At 42.0% G+C, this 23,546-nt stretch overlaps 1 protein-coding gene across 1 annotated transcript; it reads right to left on the bottom strand.

Annotated features, from left to right (window-relative positions):
• Positions 1 to 1,945: 1,945 nt before the first annotated feature.
• On the bottom strand, positions 1,946 to 23,480 carry LOC102684593 (SHC-transforming protein 4). The gene is made up of 12 exons (XM_069189731.1): positions 23,206 to 23,480; positions 22,040 to 22,727; positions 17,257 to 17,327; positions 12,212 to 12,275; positions 11,773 to 11,892; positions 11,148 to 11,201; positions 10,178 to 10,229; positions 9,903 to 10,029; positions 6,711 to 6,876; positions 6,508 to 6,580; positions 4,597 to 4,835; positions 1,946 to 3,017 (listed from the first exon to the last, which is right to left on the bottom strand). Exons 2-12 carry the CDS (start codon positions 22,598 to 22,600, stop codon positions 2,955 to 2,957), a joined length of 1,590 nt encoding a protein of 529 aa, XP_069045832.1. The 5' UTR covers positions 22,601 to 22,727; positions 23,206 to 23,480; the 3' UTR covers positions 1,946 to 2,954.
• Positions 23,481 to 23,546: the final 66 nt, after the last annotated feature.

The raw sequence follows: 23,546 nt of genomic DNA, 5'->3' as shown, positions 1-23,546 counted from the left end.
ATTATTAGGAGGCCATGACTGGTAAAGGCCAAGGGGAAATTTGGCCAGGACACCAGGGTAAACACCCCTACACTTTTCGAGAAACACCCTGGGGTTTTTAATGACCACAAACAGTCAGGACCTAAATTGTACTTCACATCCGAAGGACATTGCCTTTATTACACTATAGTCTCCCCGTCACTATACTGGGGCAGTAGGACCCACACAGACTGCAGGGTGAGCGCCCCCTACTGGCCCCACTAACACCTCTTCCAGCAGCAAGTTTAGCTTTCCAGGAGGTCTTCCATCCAGGTACTGGCCAGTACTCACAGCTCCTGAGCTTCAGTGGGTTGCCATGTTTTTTTTAGTTTAATATTATGTTTTTCTTTGCAATATTTAATATAGATAAAGAACATTTATAATTAATCTGTTGATAGTAGCAGGTAAATATCACATTCACAAAACAAAGACTGTCTAATGCAACTCTCTCCTTTAGTACTTATAAGGTGGAAATGCAATATTACTTTAACTGTTTTAAAAACTTGAAAAACAACAAGGCAATAAATACAGTCGTTGTATGTAAAATGTTAACTTATTGTGTTCAGATTTGTAATTACCTCTGGAATCATATTGTTTGTGGGGATTTTTTGTTCACTGCCTTTTCTTTTATACCTTTTCTCCTTTGTTGTGAAAAGTGCTCTACATCCTGCAGCATCCCAGAACCCATAATCATAGTAGTAAAACTACCTAGTAGTAAAACTACTTAAAAAAGTGAAAACTTAAATCTAGCCTTACTCCTTTGCGGAGATGATTATCCATGCTTAGTATTTTCAGCTCTTTGTTTTAAAAACAGACCAATTCCTATGATTGAACACTGAATGTGCGACCAGTATTACACCTTTCCTATGCGCTGGCATTAAATACTGATGTTCATAGCAAAAGTGTCATGCTGAATTCAAACAGCAAGGGAATGTGGTCACAATAATCAGTTGTTCTGTGGTTAATTATAGTGGATTATACTGAAGTGTAGTCAGTAAGGTGACGTGGCAGCTGACTAACAGTTGTACTATGGTCTCCTCCCACAGCCCAGTGACATGTTGTCTATGTTGCCCCTCTCCCCAGACTGTGGACCCTGTGAAGGCACCAGTCCAGGAGCAGTACCTGCTGTGTTAGTCTCCAAGTCAACACAACCCTCTAGCAGGGGGGCTGCCCAGTCCAGGTCCTGATGATTTAAATCAGGTTCATTTCAACACAATGTTTTTGTTACGAAGCGCTTTTCTGGACCCTATGCACATGGCATAATCCGGACAGGGGTGAAACGGACATGGGGAGGAGACGAGGAACCGGGCTGGTAGATGAACAGAGGGGCGTGACGACGGTGCACTGGTGCTCGGGGGGGCGTGGTCCAGGTGAACAAGTCTGAGGGAGTCCAAAGGGAAATCCAGAGCGAATGGCAAGAGTCCAGAGCCGGGTGATCCATCCAGGCCAAAACAAGACAAAGTTAAAAACCAGAACGGGATCTGGTGCAGGGAGAGGGAATAAAAATGGGAATAACGGGACCAGGCGCTCTGAGCCCCGAACTCAGCTGGGTCAGGACGCCGATAGGAGGCCTGTGCCATCAAGCCGCGGGCGTAGGGCGACTTGGTGGTAGACGGGCCTCCAGGTCAGGGCCTCTGTCTTCCAATGCAGAGCCCAGAATAGAGTGAGTGTCTGGCTTTTAAGGAACAGCTGGATTGGAGGCAGATGCACATGATCAACTAAAATGTGAAAGAACCGGAGCGCCCTTAAGAGGAGGGATTGCAATCGTGACAGTTTTAAATCAGGTTTTAGTTTAAATCAATTATTTAATTTTCTAGAGCACTAGAAAACACGAGACCCACTTTGGTCCAGGACCCAGACTGAACACTCCTGTTTATGATACAGCAATTACCAAAAATGAATGAATGAATGCATACCAAAGCAGCTCTTTAGCATAAAAAATGTCGAGGCAATTAAGCATCCTTTCATTTGTAACCTTTCTTAATCACAGTCATGGAACTAGTTTGGGAGTCTTTTTATTTTTCACAAAACAAAATTAACGTTAAGAAGAATGTGGCCTCAAAATTGAAATAATGTACTGTATGTGCCCTATTCATCAAGCAGTAATAAAAAATATTCACATATTATTTTTAATAAATATGACAAAATATTCATGCACCACAACCTTGCCCTTTGGTGGTTTCCACCACTTGAAATAGAATCAATTTTAACTGAACAAGGGTAAATGCACACGCTTTCTAAAAAGGAAACGCTCAGCTACAATTTTCCTTTAGAACTTAGCTTTTTGGGTCTGTTTACAAGACCGTTATGCTTGCTCATTTAAAGACACAACTTACGTTTAGGTTAACTGCTAAAACTCCAAACAGGAAAACAAGCCATTAAAATATAAATTGCCTGCAATGCAGCAATGAAGTAAAATACTGCATTTGTGTATTAAATACAGGAAAACAGTATTAAGAAAGTGCACTGAAAAATAATAATCAAGTTGACTAACCTCCTATACAGCACTTATAGAAATTTGGCAACTGGTTTTAAGAATGAACAGAATTATAAGCTGCTACAAAATACATCTTTTAAAAAAAAATGTGGTAAAACATTAACTTTTTCCACTCTATCCTTTTAATCTAACAATGAATGCATCAAGGCACATTTGTAAAAGACAATTTCACCAGCACTGAAATCAAAGTCAGCCAACAAGCTGTACAGCTAAAAAGTTGTGCTTTCAGACGTCTTTTCACTTGAATGATTGAGCCCGGATTGTGCAGCATGTATATAATCATAGTGCCCAGAGATGGGAAGGATCCACTATGGTGAGGGTGACCATGCAAGGAAAGAGAACACAGTTCAACATTGTTTTTTGTTTTAGTTCACATTTGCTTTGAATCCATGTCCATGGTCACTATTGCTTCTGTACAACGGGCTGCTTCAGGCAGAGCTCACTTCCGGAAGAGACAATTGGCTGTTGATTGTCCATATGGTAGCGAATAAGATGTCCCACACTGTTAAAAATGTGATCCTTTGTCCTAACCTGAAATTAAGAAAAAAAAACAAGGGAAAAAAGAGGTTATGCAAAAAACTATCCACCCAGTATCAGACAGCTGCTTATTCCTGTTGAGGCTCACATCCACCACTGCCTGTCTTGGAATACTGGGGCACATGACAGGACAATACCCTAAACAGGCAATCAATCTCTTACAGGGAACACACAGAGACACAAATTTAGAGATGCCCAATAACCTTGCCAGCATGTGTTTGAGAGGTGAGAATGATAAAACCGTATGCACAACGTGCAGACTCCACACAGAAGGCTCTCCAAGCCAGACTCAACGCCAGGCCTCAGGAACAATGTGGTAGCAACACTATGTCCCACAGCTCTGTGGCCACACTCTGTAAAAATGTGTTTTTTTAATTCATGGTTAACGCTTCCTTCAAAGTTTTTAAATGGTCACTTCTATTAACTTACTCTTTTCCTATGAAAGCTGGTAAATGTGGACCTTATGATGATGATACTTACATTTACTTACGAACCAACCCTGACATACAAATGGCTGTGTCTCTTGCAGTTCATGCACCGTGTAGCTGTTTTTACACTTTGGGTACAATGAAATATTTTCCAACCAAGCGGAAATGAGACCATTAAGTCATTTACAGTAGGTCATGCTCCTAGGTTCTCTGCATGAACTGCAAAAATCATCATGTTCCATCGTGACTATGATTAGTGTTCACACAATTATGTGCACAAAAAAATGAAAACATTTGAGGTTTTCTTTCACACTAGTCAAAACTTTGAGTGTGCTTCACTAACATGTTTTTCTTTATTCTAGGAATATCGATGAGTTACAGTATGTCCTGTCAGTGCCTCGCAAGGTACAGCAATGAGACTAGTCCATGCTTTGTTAAACTAAACTAAACTCCACAATTCTATCTGCTGTGTCATCAAAGATCAACTTACAAAACTCAAGTCTATTCAAGACTCAGCACCTAGAGTTCTTATGCAGTCCTAAAATCCCTACACTGGCTTACTGTTGAATTTAACACAGGCTTTAAGATCTTGTTCTTGAGTTCAAGGCTCTAAAGTGATTTTTTCTCCTCTAATTTCCTGATCTTTTGGAGAATTACACCCTGAACCACACTCCCTGGTGGTCTCTTGTTTGTCCCTTCAAGAAGACTACTGAGCAGTGCCTAATTCATTGCCCATCACACCCAGCAGGGCTGTTTTCAGCTAAGAGGCATTTATAGCCTTATCTGTTTCAGATTACTATATGTGTAAGATGAAGCACAAAACAGCACTGGTACTGTATACTTTCAGAGAGGAAGCCCAAGTCATTGTTCTGACATTTGTTAACAAAATAATTGATACAAATGATACAAAATCATTTATTAAACAAAAAGAAACTATGGATATTTCACCTAGATAGGGCAAATGGCCCCCTTTCAATTGTAACAGTTCTTATATTCATAATATTTCACGGCTTTTTTCCACACTATTTGTGTTGTTCACATCCCAAAGCCAATACCCCAGGTGGCCCAGTGCACGAAGGAAAAGAAACGATGTTGTCTGGTGTCAGGGCTGCATACCATTCCCTCTGGATCCACCAGGAGCAGGTGTCTGGCAGTGTCCCCCTGGAGCCCGCTCAGCACATACTGGCCTGGGGAGGAGCTGCTCTCCCGCACCAGGAAGTCGCCGCTGTCGCTGAGCAGGCTCTCCGCCTCCCTCCTGCTCAGCCTGCCGTGGTACCACACCTCCTCCTGCAGCCGGCCCTGCAGGTGCTGGAGCACGCTGGACAGAGGGCCGCTGTACTCGGGCGCCGTGGACTCTGGCAGGACAAAACACAGACTGCAATCACGGGAAGGTATGGATCTCAGCAAAGAGCCGGCCGGCAGCAGGCACTGTGCGCTCATAGTTTTTCAAGAGCACGGTCTCATGTGTGTCTTTCCACTTTCATTGATTTCAATGTTACAGTAGTAATGCATTACACTCTTAAAAGCTAGGAAGCAGAGTCCCTTGCTGGTCCTTTACAAAAGTATCTGGTTGCCTTTCAAGAGGCCATTGAGATATCTGAGAAATCTCCGCTTTTTCTTGCAGCTGCTGTTCGATTTCAGTGTCCAGACAACTGAGGAAGCAATCTCATGAAAAATAATACCCTCCGTAATTCGCTGTTCCAGAACAATTTATGAAAAAATATTTTGTTGATTCTAAATCCCATCTTGTTTAGCATTCTTAAGATGACACACAAAAACTCTGCTTGGAATATTGGCTTTCTTTTTTCTAGTTGCAATAAATCCATCTTTTTTTTTTCGTTCTACAGAAATCCCCTGAAACAATATGTACTACCTATTTGTGTAATTAGAAACAGAAGTTTTAAATATTGTAGCACAACAATAAAAAATGTTTTTATTCAATGTATAAAGTGTAAAGTATAAAATGTATAACTCAGCATTTGTAACTAGCCATTACAAAGGCGAAGTTAACAAAGAAAAACAATATTCACAGTTTTGCACTACTGCACAACTGTATTCAGGAGCCTGTGACACAGTGCCTGTGCTCTTGCTGTACAGAATGAGAGATGTGTCTGGCTGTGACACAGAGGTTATTATTTTTATGTAGTGTCCTTTCATTTATTCACTCTTGGGCATACAGATGTCCCACAGCTCAGCATGCCATTAATAATGCACAGCGGTAATGTCTTTCTCCTAATTGCTTTGCAGGGTATCATGTACTTTAATAGTCTAATAATGGTTTCCTTAATATTCTTCTGTGCTCATCCAAGGTTCAGATAAAAAATGCAAGAGGGCTCCCAACAACAAGGCACAGCACTCATCAAACTGGTCAAGATGGTTCATCAATTGTTCCTTTGCGGCCTTTTATAAATACCAAAATAACTGTTATCCCTGGCAAGCCTTGTGCAAAACCAGCAAACTGGACAAACTGAGCAAAAACCCCACTATGTACTGAATACACAACTGAACTGCTTCTAATGCACAAAACAGCTCTCATTACTAACCAATCGTTAATTTTCTATCTGCTTCTGCCTATTCAGGGTCAGGGGGGATCTGAATCCTATCCTGGGAAGCAACAGGCCTGTCCAGCACAGGGTAGACACAAACACAGACATGCACCCATTCGCACCTGGGCCATTTTTCCCAGGTGCCAATTAACCTTCTAGTTTGTTCTTGGACTGTGAGAGGAAACCAGAACACCCAGAAAAAACCCACAAGAACATAGAGAGAACATACAAACTCCACACAGATAGCACCCCAAGTCCGGATTTGAACCCAGGGCCCCAGCGCTGCAAGGCAGCAACGCTAGACACTCTTTTATCAGATGTTAAATTCTGAAAGGCATGTCTTGCATTCCAGTTAATGTGGGATCTTGAACCTTTAAGGTTTCATTTTGTTCAAGTTTTATTTAATATTCGCAATAAGTTGCCCTGCTCCATGCTCTCCTTGGGCTTTATGCCTCAGACATTGCACCTTGCAGGCACTCACCTGCAGCAGGAAAGAGCTGCTTTTGTGCCAGCGAACAGTTTTCATACACATTGAGGTGCTGTGGGCTGCCAGCCTGAAAGACAATAAAAACGCAGGATGACTCATCCAGGAAGCAGAAGAGCAATTTGAAGATGCATACACTAACAAAAGGGTGGGTTTGTAGGTAGGTGGCGGAAATGAGCCCTTGGAAGCAATCGTCTTACCCATTTCAGCTCATCTTTTTCTGCCCGGCTGTGGATGGTTGCCACCTTAATTCTCATGTCCAGTATCCCACCTGGGGGCGGGTCTTTGCCTGGGATTTCGTTGTAATACTCATGGATCTCGCCACTCTCCGGAGCCCAGGCACTGCTGTCAGCTTCCTCGGCTCTGCTGGAAAAGCAGCCGTTAGCACAGGAAGAGATCAATGAAGCTGAAAATTACATAATCAACTTTGTTTAATAACTTGCATCCTGAAGTCTGGACCACTACACAGACATTCCAAGAAAACAGAACATGAAGAAACACAACAATAAACACATTCACTCTTTCAACAGAGGCTCTCAGTGCTGCCGATTCAGGGGTTTAGGAACCCCTCCTTCCGAAAACATTTAGGCAGCAGGAATGAAGTAGCTGAGTACCAGTGTGTGTTTCCAAGGATACTAATTTCACATTCACAGCAGAGTCAGGGAACTACTTAATGCACTTCAAGAAATGAGAGAGGAAAACCCTGAATGATGAAGGCAGGCCAGCCCAGAGCGTTACTGCTGATCCTGTGAGATATACAGCATAAAATGCAAAAGATAGAGTGGCCTTGCTTCAGTTTGCTTAAGTATATTACACAGCAATCCTGTTTTGGTTTAATATGCACTGTGGTGCAGGAGATGGAGGAGAATGACCCATTTGCCTTAGCCCCTGTTGGTTTGACTCTTTTGAAATAATATTAATTACATTAGATCACATTTATTTAGTCGTGATTTCAAACTTCCTGACATTCTTTTATCGTTGTGGTCATGGGGCAGTGGTTCAAGTCCCCAGTGTGGATACTTTCATGGTGTCAAGATGTCCTACTCTGATTGTTCCAGTTCCACCCAGCTGTAACAGCCATAACTCTGTAAAGGACTAGTGTCTCTTTCAGAGGAGAGCTAGATGCTTCATAAACCAGCAGAAGTTCCAGTCTGCTGAGCTGCCAACCTGGAGTAATTTGATTTTATTTTATTCAGTTAAAGACAGGTATTTCTTGCACTGTGGGTGAAACAAAATTAACCACCAATTTATGAAGTGTAATAAAATTCTTTGTTAAATGTATGTGTCTTTTGTCATTCAAAACATGTTCACCCTTGTGCTGCGAGTGTGTGAATAGTGGGAAATGTCTTAGTCCAGGGGTTCCCAACTTTAGGGAGCCATAAGGTCCAGCACATCTCATAGGTCAGCCTTAAATCATCAGGGTGTAAAAACATGATAAGCGTGACATTTTCATTTCAAAATGCTATCCAAACAATTTTCATTTCAAATTATATCCAAACAACTTAATTGAATGTATCGCATGCTTAACAGAATTAATCCAAGTGCTTAGAAATAGATCATTCAGGTGACCCAGAAACTTTACTGGATTGTGACTCTGCAGTACTCAGTCAGTTAACGTGTAGAAGATTTGAGCATCTGCAACTAACCATGACATCTTACTATTAAACTAAACATTCACCTTTAAGAGTCAGAAGCTAAATTTTACATCAAGACATTTTTTACTCTTTGTGTTCTGAGCAGAAACTTGTCCTTTTGGCTGGATAACCCATGATATATCTTCAGTAATGGAAAGATGAGTTCACTACTCTGACTCAGTTCCCGGTCATGGAGTTGGTGGCGATATGTTGGTGTGCCAAACCAGCATTACGCACAGTGCCCACAGCAGGGACACTCTCTTCTGGCCCTGTACCACACTGCAGTGTTAAAATACCACGAAAATGAAGAGACAGATACATAACAGTAACTACAATTTACAGAAGTACGCATTATTCACATTAAATAGAAAAAAGTGATCAGCTATTCACTAACAATATGCAGTTGTTAGTGAAATAGACTTAGGTGTTTATCTCGACACATCAACAAGGTGAGGAAGCAATAAAAAAGGTAAAAAATGCCCAGACTTGTAGTTAAAAGCATAGAATGTAAATTAATGGATGTTATGCTTAAAAATTGTTTTCCATTTTAGTAACCATGTAAAAAAAGATATGACTGCTCTGGAATCAGTCCAGAGAAGAGCAGCCAGAAGCTGGAGAGGGTGTCCTACACTGACAGGGTGGAAGAACAGACTTTTGAACAGAGGAGGTTGCAAAGAGGCCTCATTCAAATCTTCAAAGCATGTTGAACAATAGCCATGTTGTTGACAAGGTCTTCTTTCAAGAAACAGTTTGTCGAGATCCTTGGCTCAAACAACTAAGAAATGTCTAAAAGGGGCAATTCTGAAGGCAGATGTGGGGACTGATGAAAGTTTTAACTCAATCTCTAGAACGATGTTTACCAAGTTTGGATTTAAATCTATCTATCAGTCACTAAATAGGAGCAGTTTCCATTGCAGGCCACATTTTATCAATCAGCTGACAACTGGATGTGAGCAGTAATTTGTACTTACAAGGGAACTTGTAAATTGCACATCACAAGCAGGTTTAACGAAATGTACTAAATTTGAATTCAACTGGTGAAGCAGTTCCAGAGATACAGGTAGATTTGTTAAGTGACACGAAACAGTGGTCTGGTGGACATCTTCGTATACACAGTAATTGGGTTGCCAGTGTGCCTTATGTTAATTGTACGCTCACTAGAATAATACTTAGCCAAGCAGAACAGGAGAAATTAGTGTTAACTTTTCTTAACTGTTAGAAGAAATGGGGATCATACAACTATCTTGGTTTACATACTGAAGGCAGTCCATTCGGACATATTCACATCATTTTGACACTAGAGTGACACAATGTTTCAAATGAATGGGTCGAAAAGTTTCTGAGTGTTTGTGTTGCAGGCAGCATTTTGCAGAGCAGTTTATGAGCAATTGTAGGATTAGTAAGTATTGCAGCAACTCTTGTGCAAATCTGGGAGGTTTCAGGTCAATCTTTGAAGCAGTTCCCAAGGAGAACATTTTAGAAGAGTTTTCAAACAGACAGGGCAAGCCACCTTCCAGGTTACTGCAGCCTTTTTGTCACACAGCTAATGTCTAATTTTTCTAGTACATTTGGCTAGTAAGAGGTTGTCAGGTTGTCTGATCATCAAACTACAGACACTAGAATGAGCTCTGGCCCTACTCGTCACTCTGGTCAGAATGTCAGAACCCATGCTTGGAACTGAAGCCAGGGCTCTAGCACTGTGAGGCCACCATGCTACCCCCCCATAGTCTATGTACAAGAAAAAGCTAAAAAGTTCACCTTTGCTTTGCTGAAATAAGAGAAGATGGATGATTCAGGAACTGCCGGAAGCGAAGTTCGAAAGCTTGTCCTATAGTGTTTATAACCTCCTGTGCCAGTCCTTCAGGACATTCCAGAATATGGCAAGCTGAAAAACAATGAAGAGCAGCACTTCAGCTGGCAGCAGACACACAAATCAGCTTCACGCTCACAAAAAAGAAACAAGGGTACCAAAAAGAAATGCGGTGTTCATCTCTGTCAGCATGAATTATGTCATCTTTATATTTTTCACATACCTCGTTGATTAACAGGATCTTTGGCGACGTAAGCAACATGATCCGTTGTATCCTAAAAAAATCCACAAGGAGTTATCATTGAAACATGTATTTTACGATACGATGGTATCAAACCATTTCAGAAAGCAATATTTCTAACAATAACCACATGCATGAATGCAATCCCATGTATTTGTAGTGACATGGAACTGCCTTTTAACAAAATAATAACTTCAAAGGGTAAAGATTTGCAACATCCTTGATCTCTGGGTGGTAGCTGTGGGCATGATTAAGGCAAAGGTCGGTAAGGAATTATACTACACTCCTTTAAAGAGAATCCAGATCATCATAGAAGGAAGTTAAAGGTATTCTTAAAATTCCAAAAAATGAAAACTGAGCACTCATTATTTTGCACATCAAGTGATTGCAAAAACACAAAATGTTCTGCAGGGGAGTGGAGTTATACCTGGAATCAGTGTCAGAGTGGAAAAGCAATTTTTTCAGTCAACAGGAAACAAATATCTACATTTACAATGGCCCAAAGAGCCAGGATTTAATTACATGTTGTTGCTCCTGTGGGTTCTGGCTCTGTTACGTCTGCTTCCACAGTTGAGATGATGAATAATACGTGACAGGAATCGGGAAGGAAGGGGTGCTCTTGGGGAGACCTGCTCCAATAATTAAATCACTGTGCGCTTATCAATTACCTTGCTTTCCTCCCTGCATTTACTAAACACAGCGTCTCAGACTTCGATGAGTTTTTTTATTACTGTGTCAATTAACTTTTTTTTTAAATCCACTAAATGAATTCGACTCTTCATTTGCTCCTGCCCACACAAAGTGCCAGAGCACTTTGAACAGGAAATAAAAATGCCCTCAGCGCTCACAGGAGAGGAAATTGGAAAGGCATCCTTGTTGCACTTTACATTGTGTTCGTTTTTACAGTACCCAATGCCAAACTCCACCCCCTCTCCTCCTAAAGCTCACTCACAGGATCTCCTCCGGAGGCAAACGAAATGGACTGCATATGGTGGTAGGCAACAATCTGTGGGAGAGAGGAAGAGGCAACTGTTTTCTGCTGAACAAGAATCAGGATAACACGTGGGCACTGTTCACAAGCTTTCCTACACACAGCCTTTCGCCACAAACTCCAGGAACCTCTGTATGACAAGACACCTACTGCGCTCACAGAACAACATCCTGCACTTGTATTTTGTTGTTTGTATTGTTTTCCTTTTTAGATTCTCTCTTTTTAAAAAAAAAAACTCCCCTGCTAAGCTTTGTGATAACTGTTGCTGAAGAACATGAGATTCACTTCAGATTACATCTCTACCACATTAGACTAACACCTGCTTCAATCTTTAACTCACATTCCTCAGCAATGCGCAGCAGCAATTTTTATCTGCATTTCCCAGAATCCACCAATATTACTCTTCTCACATAGCATTTTCAGTTAGGTGAGCACCACATTTTATTTTTAAATAAGCTGTCTCAGGTGAGAATTTCCATAAACAAGAAATAATGATAGCACTACACTTGAGGCCGATTCACCTTTTCCCTCCTTTTTTTATGCTAAGAAAGTATTCTCTTTCTTAGGCTAAGACATTTTCTCTTACCTGCTGAGTGTCAACTGTAGTTAAACTCAGGCTGTTTGTTGAGATTGTCAGTTTAACATTCATTCCCGAAAACTGCATATTGCTTTTGCCTAAAACCGCAGACAGTCCCTTGCTTGGAAGCTAGAAACAAATGAAAAAAAATACAGCACGTGTCAAACCTACAACCAACCTGACTTCCTTCAACTCCCATTAAGAAGAAGACACTGTTCAACAACAAGCTGGTAGACATGCACGCGAGAGAAAGCGAATGCACTAAAAGGCAAAATGCGCACTTCCTTTTTGTCACTTTGCGAATCTTTCAAAGCTGCAGTATGAATGCCAAACTGATGAAAGAATAAGAAACAATGAGGCTTGCGAGGTTCAGTAAGTTCAGTAAGAACAAGGGTGCCAGAGCCACACTGACAGGAACCGCAAGACGGTGGATTGGCGGCTTCCTCACCTTCTTCTTTCTGGCAGCTCCTTTTGCCCCTGGCACAGCGTCACACAGCCGGCTGATGGCTTCCCTGCAGCAGCACAATGACACACAACACATTAGGTGCAGGACAGCCACAGGAAGACAGCTGATGACACAATGGATGTCCGCACCAAGCGAGAGAATAATGCCCCACACCTCAGTTTCTGGGATACAAATCTGCCTTTTGTTCACGTATAATAAGCTGGCAATGAATGTTTATCTTTTGAAAATATTTTACAAATGATAGCAACCTGCAGAAGATCAATTTAATCATTCCGAAAAGCCGTGTTAACGAGAGGCCACCATTGCATTGAGAATAATTAACCAATCAAGTAGGACCGGAGTGGACACAACGACATCATGGCATGCTTTATAGGAAACAGGTCCATTCTTGCTTTTATGTGGAGTTTTGGTATCTCAAAGGTGGCAATCATGCAACAAACCACAGGTTGCACTTCCTGTTTTGCAGGGCGGTCTTTCCTTCGACTGCAGACGGAATCCTCTGCATTGAAAAAGAGATGCCCGGAGGCACGGGGAGATGGCTGAGCTACAAGTGGGGTCTGCTGGCACAAGAGGAGGTCCACCAGTGCAGGACCTCTTGGCACATGAGTGTCAGCTGGGCACAACTACTCAGGAACAAGGCAGTCCTTTGTCTAATCTAAAACACAAGTAGCAGAACTCGTGCCCTGTCGTTTTCGGAGCAGCTATGTTTATTTCCCCTCAAGCACTGGTGCTTGACTTTAGTCAGGAGTACTAGATTACTGTTGGATTTACAGTCTCTCAATGAAGAGATCATCAAAGATAAAAGTAATTAAAGTAAAGAGAGTGCAGGTCCTGTAGATAGCATCTTACATATTTTGTGAATGGACAGCCTTTGAATATTTTAACAGCTATTTCATCAAGAGCAATTCCCAGGCAGGGTAATAAGGAAAAAGAAGAATTATAATGACCATTTTTAGTGAGTCAGATATCATCCAGACAATATAAAGTACTGTCCAATATGCTAACAAAAGACGATGTGCTGTGTAACTAGGTTGCTGAAATATCAATGGCATGGAAGAGGAGAACCAAATCGATAGCACATTTCCTTCCTCCCCCAGCCTTCTACAGTACGCGTCTCCTCCTCGGGGTCAGTTGCAGGGGATCCAGCCAGCCTTCACTGATGAAAGTGGAGAGCTGACACCCACGCCTGCTCTCCGGCTGTGGTGCGAAGAAAGAGCACAGCAGCTGCAACCTGGAGCTCTGCTCTCCTTCTCTGCGGCACAGCAGGCTGGCAGGCACTCTCTGAGCCCGGAGGGCGCACCACTGGCCACACTCCTCTCTTCTACACTAATCAGTGATCACTCCTGGGACTACTGCGACTATTGAGTATTTAAACTTGTTGAGTTTTTTTAAATCTAGACTCTTTGATGAAGTGATCAGTTCTTTAACCCTACACTTTATTGCTGGGTGGTTGTAGTCTGTGTGGGTCCTAATGCCCCAGTATACTACCAGGAACACTATAATGTAAAAAGCCACTGTCTTTTGGATGAGACTTAAAACTGAGGTCATGACTCTCTGGGGTTATTACAAATCCCAGTGCATTTCTCCAAAAAGAGCAGGGGTATCACCCCAGTGTCCTGGCAAAACGTCCCCCTGGCCTTTACCAATAATAATAATAATAATAATAATAATAATAATAATAATAATAATAATAATAGGTTACACTTAAATAAGAGGGAAGGCTGCCATTCTCAAAGCTCAAGTGGCTGCGAGAGGAAGGGGCCGCGGGGGAATGGGAAGAGGAAATATTTTCCAGAAGAGACGATAATCCTCAATGTGCATTTCATGGCCTTTTCTTACTGTACAGTTTTTTTAAAAGGTTGGGTGATCATTCACGATGTTGTCTGTTAAAAAGGCAAACTGCTTTTGATTTTTCTGGACACGCCACTCAAAGCACTTTACAGGTAATGGAGTCCCCATCACTATACTGGAGCATTAGGACCCACGTGGACCACAGGGTGAGCACCCCCTGCTGGCCCCACTAACACCTCTTCCCACAGCAACCTTAGTTTTTCCCAGGAGGTCTCTCATCCAGGTACTGACCAGGCTCACACCTGCTTAGCTTCAGTGGGTTGCCAGTTGTGAGTTGCAGGGTGATATGGCTGCTGGCTAATCGTGCCCTCCTCATAATACCCATCTATGAATTGACTTCATCACTCTGTTCTCCTCCTCACTGATAGCTGGTGTGTGTGGGGAGTGTACTGGTGCACTGTGGCTGCAGTCGCATCATCCAGATGGGGGCTACACATGGGTGGTGGTGGAGGGGATTCCCCATTCCTGTAAAGCACTTTGAGTGGAGTGTCCTGAGTAAGGAATTCTTATTATTTTCCACTACAAACAGGTTCTTCTGCAGATCCCTTTGACTTTATAGCTACAAATTCACCTAGCTTTCAGTAAAAAAATTTAATATAAAGATAATTTTTGTATCATTATATAAATGTTTGTTCTTGAAATTTGTTTTGTTAATGAATAACTGTTCTGTTGTTCTGTGACATGTGTTCTTCTGTAGACATTAAAAAGTTAGAACCTTCTGATTCTGTAATCAGAGAAGTTCTGAATCTATTCAGCATTCATGAAAATAGATTTGTAACTGTGAGCACAGAATCATACACTGCTGGCTGTTCTTGCCAAACAAAGATTAAAGCAATCTAAATGTAGCTAAAAGATCACACATTACTCATCAGCTTTAATGAGAAAAAGTTACAGAAGGTCAGCACAAGAATACAAGAAAGAGGAAATGATTTTAAAGTTAGATTTGAAATGTATAGTCTGTGTTTACAGAACCATCCGTTCATTCATCAAGAAAGCCACTAATTTCTGAGAAGGATTGTGGCACCCAGAAGCCCATTCTTAAAGATCAGGGCACAAGACATGAACACACCCTGGACGGGACACCAGTCCATCATAGAGCACAAGGCAGGAACACACCCTGGACAGGACACCAGTCCATCACAGGGCACAAGGCAGGAACACACCCTGGATGGGACACCAGTCCATTAGAGGGCACAAGGCAGAAACACACCCTGGACAGGACACCAGTCCATCACAGGACACAAGGCAGGAGGACACCCTGGACAGGACACCAGTCCATCACAGGGCACAAGGCAGAAACACACCCTGGACAGGACACCAGTCCATCACAGGACACAAGGCAGGAACACACCCTGGACAAGGACACCAGTCCATCACAGGACACAAGGCAGGAGGACACCCTGGACAGGAGACCAGTCCATCACAGGACACAAGGCAGAAACACACCCTGGACTTTGGATAACATGCTGACTCCACATACTGTACAGTATAAGGCCCAAAATCAAACTCAGGACCTAACTGCTGTGAAGTCACAGCACAAACAGCCACTTACAAAACCATCTTTAAAAATAAGCATGGTTTTTAAAACATACAATGAACTTCTCCCCATGTCCTTTCTGTTTCTCCTAGGATTACCGGAATGAAAAGAAAGTTTAATTGCATAATTTACCTCAAAGCTTGTATCAGTTTAAAGTAACAACACCCTTCTCCTTTATATGGCAAATGGACTCGCTATTTCATCCAAATAAAACCAGAATCCCATCACTACCTATTTTTGCGAAGCCTACTAAATACAAGGGTCTGTTTTTCTTCTCTGAAACAAATTAAATTTGCTGTATTTTCAAATTCTACAAAATGTTATTAGCGGAGAATTCATCCAAATTGAATTTCCTAGTATATTATTCTTTGCTCTTTGGAAGTGATTTAATTCCTGTGAAGTATGACCGAACAGTCATTCTTATCACTGGTTTTTCCAGTTATTTATATACTGTAATACTCAGTAACTAGGATACGCTGCACCAGCAATTTAAGACACAGTATATTGAGAATGTGATCCATGGCATCACATAATCTATACTGTAGCACTTAATCAAAAGTCAAAAATGCAATAAATCCAATCTCCTTTATTACAGTTTCCTTATTATTTTAGAAAATACACACAATCTCTCTTATTAGAGTTTCTTCTGATTCTTTCTGATGTGGTTAACACTTGAGATCTTTCATTGCACGCCTGCTAAAAGCAGCGACACGCGTTTGTAACATCTTCCCAAGTCCTGGGGGTCTGGAAAGCTGCAGGCGTTTGTCCTGCTTGTGTCACTTATGTCCAGTTTAACTTGCTTTCTGGTCAGGCTGAAGGCTTTTCTAGGATCCCCAGCAGATGAAGATCCAAGGAGAAATTTATGGAAAACCTTCTGGGCTGTGGCCAGAGAACGCAGGATGGGATCCCAAGGAGTAACTCCTTGGCTTGTACCTTGTCTTAGTCAAAATATCTGGAACCCAAGCATGCAAAATAAGAAACAAGAGTTTTCCATCTAATACTTTTAACTGAAAATGCATTAGATACACATGTGCCTGCAGTTTGAGATTGTAAGCCATCAGCCTGACAGTAAATGTGTTACTAAAAACCAGTGACAATCTGCTGTGTATAACTCTGACCCACTAAAACTGTGCTAGATGTACACACAGAGTCAACATAGACACATGAAAACTCAAACACATTTAGATTTTCTCCTTACTGCAAAGATGGGGGGTTTAAGTTACATGACATAAACTGCTGAAACTGATACCTTCAAGAAACAGCTAGAGGAGATCCTCAGATCAATGAGTTACCAGCTATCATATGGGCTAGGTAGGCCAGATGACCTCCTCTTGTTTGGCAATGTTTTTATTTCCATATGTTAAATTCTACTTTTTTGTCCAAATCATAGATGCTTTGCAAGGGAGCAAGGGAGTGTATTAGCCCATGAAAGAAGGATTTCAATTAATCAAATTAAAATGGCTTCAAATGAATCACATTAGTAGCAATAACAGATATAGTTAATCATAGATTCAATTTAGTAATTTCTGTAATTTGTCAAGTTGGAATTAACAGCAGAGTTACAGTTCAGTTGTTAAGACTCGACATGGACATATCATATTTTAACATATCACAGAATAAAGTGTTCTTTTATTCCTACCTTGTGACCTGTGTTCTTGTTCCAAAGTCTAGCATCCTCATTGACTGCAGCACTTCCACACAGCCAACGTACTGCAGACAAAGCACAAAACAGATATGAGCTGCCATTGAAACCCACTGAAACAGACCGTCTACACCCACATGCAGGAACTGTGCAGGTCATTTACCTGCTTAACACAACACTGGCAACTCATTAGCCCTCACAGCATGTCTGAAAGCAATTACTGCACTGACAGAGTGTCACATCAATAGCTTACATTCTGAAAACACCCCCCACCCCGAATTCCAAATCTATATACCCCCCCCCAGCATGAAAAACCATTTGTAAATATATTTGTAAGTATCCCAGCCATGCATGTTAAGATGATGATTTAAATACTTCTATCTAGATTTTAGCTGTGCATGAAGAAGGCAGACTGAATCTGTATGTCAGTAGTGATTCAGGAGGAATCTAGAATAAGGGGATTAGAAGTGCAAGGTCAAGGGTCAAGTGAAGTGTGCGTGCTTCTTTGTGACGCATGCCGAGGGTGCCCACAGGAGTGGGAGACTTCCGCCCGCCTTTCCCTGCTCCTGCGCAATCATGCGGTGGTGTGGAGTGGAGTGGGAGAGCGTGGAAGGAGTTAAAATCGCCCACTCAGGCAGCTCGACTGCAGGAATTCGGAAAACTGCCATTACTGCTCTAACCTTGATGGGATGAAGCATTCACAAGAGTCGGTGAGTCATGCTGTGAGATCATACAAGGATGAGCTAGTGTGCGCCTGCATCCTGAGTCAGTGTGTGGGAGGCTACACCAAGCGCAGCTCCACAATCAATACGGTGGGCTTTTTTTCCGCTGTTGTTGTTTTATTTTGTTGTTGTTGTTTTTTTTGCAACAGTTTCACAGATCGTATAGCTGGCTCCTGAGACCTCTGGGCTTTAATCAACCACACAACAGCAGAATTAGGACTTATCTTGTCCTTTCTACTGTCACCTGCCTTTGAGAGAGACTCAAACTTGTCAGATACAGTGTTCTGTTTTCACGGGTAAAATTACAAATGAATGCAGGCCTATCAAGAGTAAATTTACACAATTTCTTTTTTTAGCTGGTAATTATCTGGAATCATCAGAGAACAGGAAGCTCTCTTTCCACACTCTTTGTCTAATATGCTTACACACACATTGCACAGGCTGAAAGGTACTGTTTGAAAGTCCTGTGTGTAATATAATAGAACTTTGTTAATGTTTTTTATGTTATAATATATTATGGTACTGTTGGATTTTAGGAGACAACAAAGAGTTTGTGTTGGGACATATATAAAGATTCTGAACTGAAGATCTTTGAATCTATTAATCAGAACTTCATGAAGACCATGATCTGTCTGGGACAACTCTGCTTGTCTAATGAAGCACCTGGATGGATTCCAGCAATCAGATCAGACAGCAGCACTCCCTCTGGCAGTTTCAGACAGTGCTCCACCAGGATCGGCACAGGTTCCAGGAGTACAAGAAGCTTGAGAAAAACTACGGTGATGGCTTTGGGTTTTAAGAGCAAATGTTATTTCAAAAGAAGACCGTGCTATTTAGGCAAAGGCAAAGTCCACTCCAGAGCACAGTAGCTCTGGGCCAGAGCTCGTCCTAGTTTCTGAAGCGCTAAGCGGACTAGAGAGCATGAAACTGAGCATGATGCTGGCCCATTGCAGGGATGACCCCCTCAATCTTGCTGGTCCCCATTTAGTGAGTGGGCTGGAGCAACTGGAATAAAATATCTCACACAAAGTATAAAAGTAGTGCAGACTCAAACCCACAACCTGACTGTTATAAACTCTTACTCACTATGCTATGTCTCCTCCCCATGCTATCAAACATGAACCATATTCATCAATAATCTTCATCAAATGTTTGCTAATTTGTTAAAGATAAAGCAGTTAAAGATATTCCAGTGAGCTTGCACACCTATTTCTATATAATTCCAGTCCAGAGGGATGTGTTTTTCAAGGCTGCGATCTCTACTGCTGGACACTGTCTGCTGTGAGACTTGCTACCTGAGGCAGGTGTGAATCAGTGTGAAATTGAGGGAGAAGCCAGTGGCCCTCTAGAGAAACACTGCCCTCAGGGAGCTCGGCAGGCAGTCCTGACACCAGGATCTGAGTCCCTTAGCCTAAGAGTTGATTTCAGTTCCCTCCCCTAGGGCTGTATCTGTGACCTGTGGGTTGCTGTTCCTGTATCCAACCTTGCTTTTCACAAACTGATGAGTCTCAGAAGTAAATCGAAATCTGTGCTCTTAACCACAGGCTACCTAGATGCAATTTTCTGCATATTTTCTTTTGATCTCAGAGATCTAAACTGGAATATTAAGTGAGGATGAGTCATCTCTGGTTGCACAGGAAGCAGTAGAGAGGAGGGGGGACTTTAACAGTATGGCTTCTCACTCTGTGATCATTAAATCAGATTCCTTTTTCATTTACACAGAAAACCCCACGTGAATTGTACAGGCTTCATTGAAATAAAACTAATGAGCCAAAAAATGCATGAGATATCCAAGCCTTTTGGTATAATATACATTTTAAAAGCTTTTGCTTTTCTTTTTTTTATCTGATTGTAAGCTTAGTATCTCTTAGGAATTAAACAACCTTAAGTCTGTATCTTGCATGGTTTCCTCCACACAACACATTGTGTTTAAGCACTGGACACTAACGTAATATTCAGTACATACTGTATAAAACACTAGTGTGATTCCACTTCTTTTACTGTGCCAGGTTTAATCGCCTCATCAAAGACATACGGTGCTTCTGGTGGTGTGCAAGTCACAGACTGGTCTAAAAGAACTGAATCTTTGGGGCCAGGAATACAAACGGCTTATGGAGGATTTCAAGACAGCTTTGAAAATCTTCAAAGGAAGTTCAGATCTGAATGCAAATCACCACTGTGTCACAGAAGCAGGACAGGTAAGGCTTTGAATAGACTGCCAGTAGAAGTTACTTCTTGAAAGCAGGGAGTTTTAGGTGAGTGGAACCACCGTCTAAACCGTGCTGTTTATACATTTTTATTACAGTTCCTAAAAATAGTAAGCATGAGTTTCCAAGACCAATCAACATTAATGATCTGTAACCAGAGATGTAGGATGGGTCAAATGCTACACCCCTTGTCTTTAACATTTTTCACGGTCCTGTATCTATTGTGAAAGAAAATGTAGACCGGGGCACAGAGCACCGACTCACTGAACTTAATCCACTTCCTATGAGAAGCACAAGTGGATTTTTTTCTGACAGGTTTGTCAAAATGCCAGAGCGATCATTGTAAATATTCAGCACTAACATGACTCACTGCGCACAGCACGTTACCTAGAGTGAACTTCAGGCTTTTCTTAATAGAATATTGTAAACATTACTCAACCCTCAAAACGGATATACTGCATGCGTGCAGCTATCAGTGTAAAACCATGTGCACTCCTCCAAACATACAGTACGTACAGTATTGCTTTAAAATATCCAAGCACAGTTTTTACATTTACAGTTAGTACAATTATAAATATGAATAGACCATACATATGTTCTACTGAAACAATTTGCATGTTTGCATGTTTGACGTGAATATTCTGCATTTTAGAAAGCACTCTAACATTATAGAAAAACACTTTCAAGTTCTTAAAGACTCCTGAAAAGCAGATGAGAAAGCTGTCAAATGCAATATAAAAACTGCAGAACTTCTTAAAGACGAGAAAAGGTCAAACCCAAAACTAAATACACTTCAGCTTTTTTTAAACAAACCCTAGAAAGTGTTAGAATTGTGATCAACCACCTTCAAACCCAATCCAACAACATCAAGTTATTATTCACTACAGACAATCCAAAATTGTCTTGCTGGAGAAAGCACACACATGAATTAGAAGAAGGTTTTGCCCCCCCAAAAATCATGTCAGCTAAACATTTAATTAAGTCTTTTTGATTTGTACCTCATCTGAACTATCCAAGACTGAACAGAAGATCTGCACAACCAGATACTGACAACTAGTTATCCATCTGTCATGAGTCATGATGGAGAGAAAACAGCAAAGAAGCTGGACCCCTGTGAAGTACAGGGCACCTCTGTTCTATGTCAGCTTCTACTGTGGGCGTCCTTGGATTTCTGTGATGAGATATTTTCTCATGGTCTTTCATAAGATTTACAGGTAAAGTTACCATCATCAATCCATCCATTTTCTAAACACTTCATCCAATTCTGGCTCGCAGGGGAACAGGATCGTGTTCCACCAAGCAACAGGCACAAGGCGGGGTACACCCGGGCCGGGCACACATACAAAGACACACACTCAGACTAGGACTAATTTTCCCAGAAGCCAATTAACATACGTATGCTTCTGGACTGTGGGAGCCCCCGACTGAACATTCGGAGAAAATGCAAACTCCACAAATTGGAACCCCAGGTCCGGGAATGAACCCAGGGCCCCAGCACCATGAGGCAGCAAGGCTAACCACGGCGCGAGCATAACACACAAGTCACCACCCTAAAAAGTACAAAAATCTTAAAATTAAAATTAAAATCCAGTTAAAAAATTCAGTGAACTTAGGCAAGATTAACCTTTAGCCTAGTTTTGAAAATTGTTGTATACTGAGCCATCAAAATCTGCTTACTTCAACAAACGAAAGAGAAATAATTAACAATGTCACACACACTGGGTGCCACACACAAAGATGTAAAGTCACCATCATTATACTCAGACTCCTTCAGACACTAGACACTATTTCAAATCCACTTCATCAGGAGCACAGAAAACACACAGCAGCTGAACAAACGGGAAGCAATACCTTTATGTAGTAGGTTAGTCCACTTTCCAGGATGTCCTGCCCCAAACATTCTGTTCCTACCACTGAGCTGCTTAAGGAGGGCAGACCCTCAATTCTGGGCACCATTTCCCCTTGGGGTGGACTGCTGCCGACCTCCGAGTTGACCTTTTCCACGGCAATGCCCTGTCCAAGAGGAGAGGAGGCGGCCAGGTAGCTCGTCAGCCTGATCTCCGGGTCGGCCTGGCCACCCTGGGTCACGCCTCCACTGCCCACTTTGCTTCTGGGCACCTCTCTGGAGGCCAGAGTCAGGCTCTTCAGTCCAAGCAGAGCAGCGGGGTTGGAGAGTTTGATGTTCGCCATCTTGGGGATGAAGGCGCAGAGTGTGGTGTTGCCTTCCCCAGGGGAGTCCAGGGAGCAGTGTGGAGCAGGCGGAGTGGGCACTGGTGCCAGGCAGGTAGAGGGAGAAGAAGAAGGCACAGGGGGAGATTTGGCTCCCGCAGGCAGGGCAGTGCCGTGCGTGCCCTCATCCAGGGAGGTGACGGAATCGTTGCGGAAACGGCTGTACTTGGTCCTGTGAAGCATGCCTGCTTGTCCGAAGAGTCCAACATGCAATACGTTTCCCCTGAGGCTGAGGTGGGTATGTTCTCTCATAGCCAGAGGTGGTAACAAAAGCTGCTGAAGACAGACCCTCAGCCTCTCGCAGCCACTGCTTCAACAAACAGAAAGGGGGGGAAAGAGACTGATAGCTTTGTTGCCACAATGAAACCAAGGCACACGATTTCTTCCTCCTACCTACAGAATGAAGTCATTTTCAATAAATATGATTAGGGGCTTTCCAGAAACAGAGCACGAGACAAAGCACTCACTTTTCTTCTGAAAGTCGAACTATTTGCTGAAGCCAGAGATATGTTCATGTAAAGCTCAAACATCCAATGTCACAAACTGCACAAAATGTAAGCTAAACGTTTTTCTCTTATGATGTAGGTCATTTTTCCTTCTCAAACAGCTGTCATTGACAGTGATAAATTCCACACATTTCCACTGATAAATTATATAAACATAGGTCAAGAAATTACTACTACTTCTGAACTTCACCTATATATACTCCAATAAATTAGTTTTGTCTGCATTTTCTACCGTCACTGAATCTAGCCTTCTTTATACCTCAGCATAGTAATTTGACCTACCAGTCTTCCTGTATCAGTTGTCACACAGTCTGCTGTTCCTGTAGTGTCTGTTCAGTCTTGATCCCTCTGACCACTGTTCTCCTTCAGCCTGACCATGAAGTCCAGTGAAATATTCCACAACAACCCCATAACCGACATTAAATCTCAAAAACACACACTGCAGGCAGCTTCTCTCACTACCGAGATATTCATTCATTTAAGACTGTGCTTTAAAAGCCAGGTCATTATCACTGTGGTCTGCAGCACAAGAGGCTGCTGAGGCTGTTGCAATTTTCATGAATGAACTTTTTTTATGAATGAATTTCTCCTTCACTGCGCATGCTAATAAATGTGTGAATGAA

The sequence above is a fragment of the Lepisosteus oculatus genome, chromosome 5, assembly GCF_040954835.1.
Source record: "Lepisosteus oculatus isolate fLepOcu1 chromosome 5, fLepOcu1.hap2, whole genome shotgun sequence".
In the NCBI taxonomy this organism is placed as follows: domain Eukaryota; kingdom Metazoa; phylum Chordata; class Actinopteri; order Semionotiformes; family Lepisosteidae; genus Lepisosteus; species Lepisosteus oculatus.
This window is presented reverse-complemented; position numbering and strand designations above follow the sequence as displayed.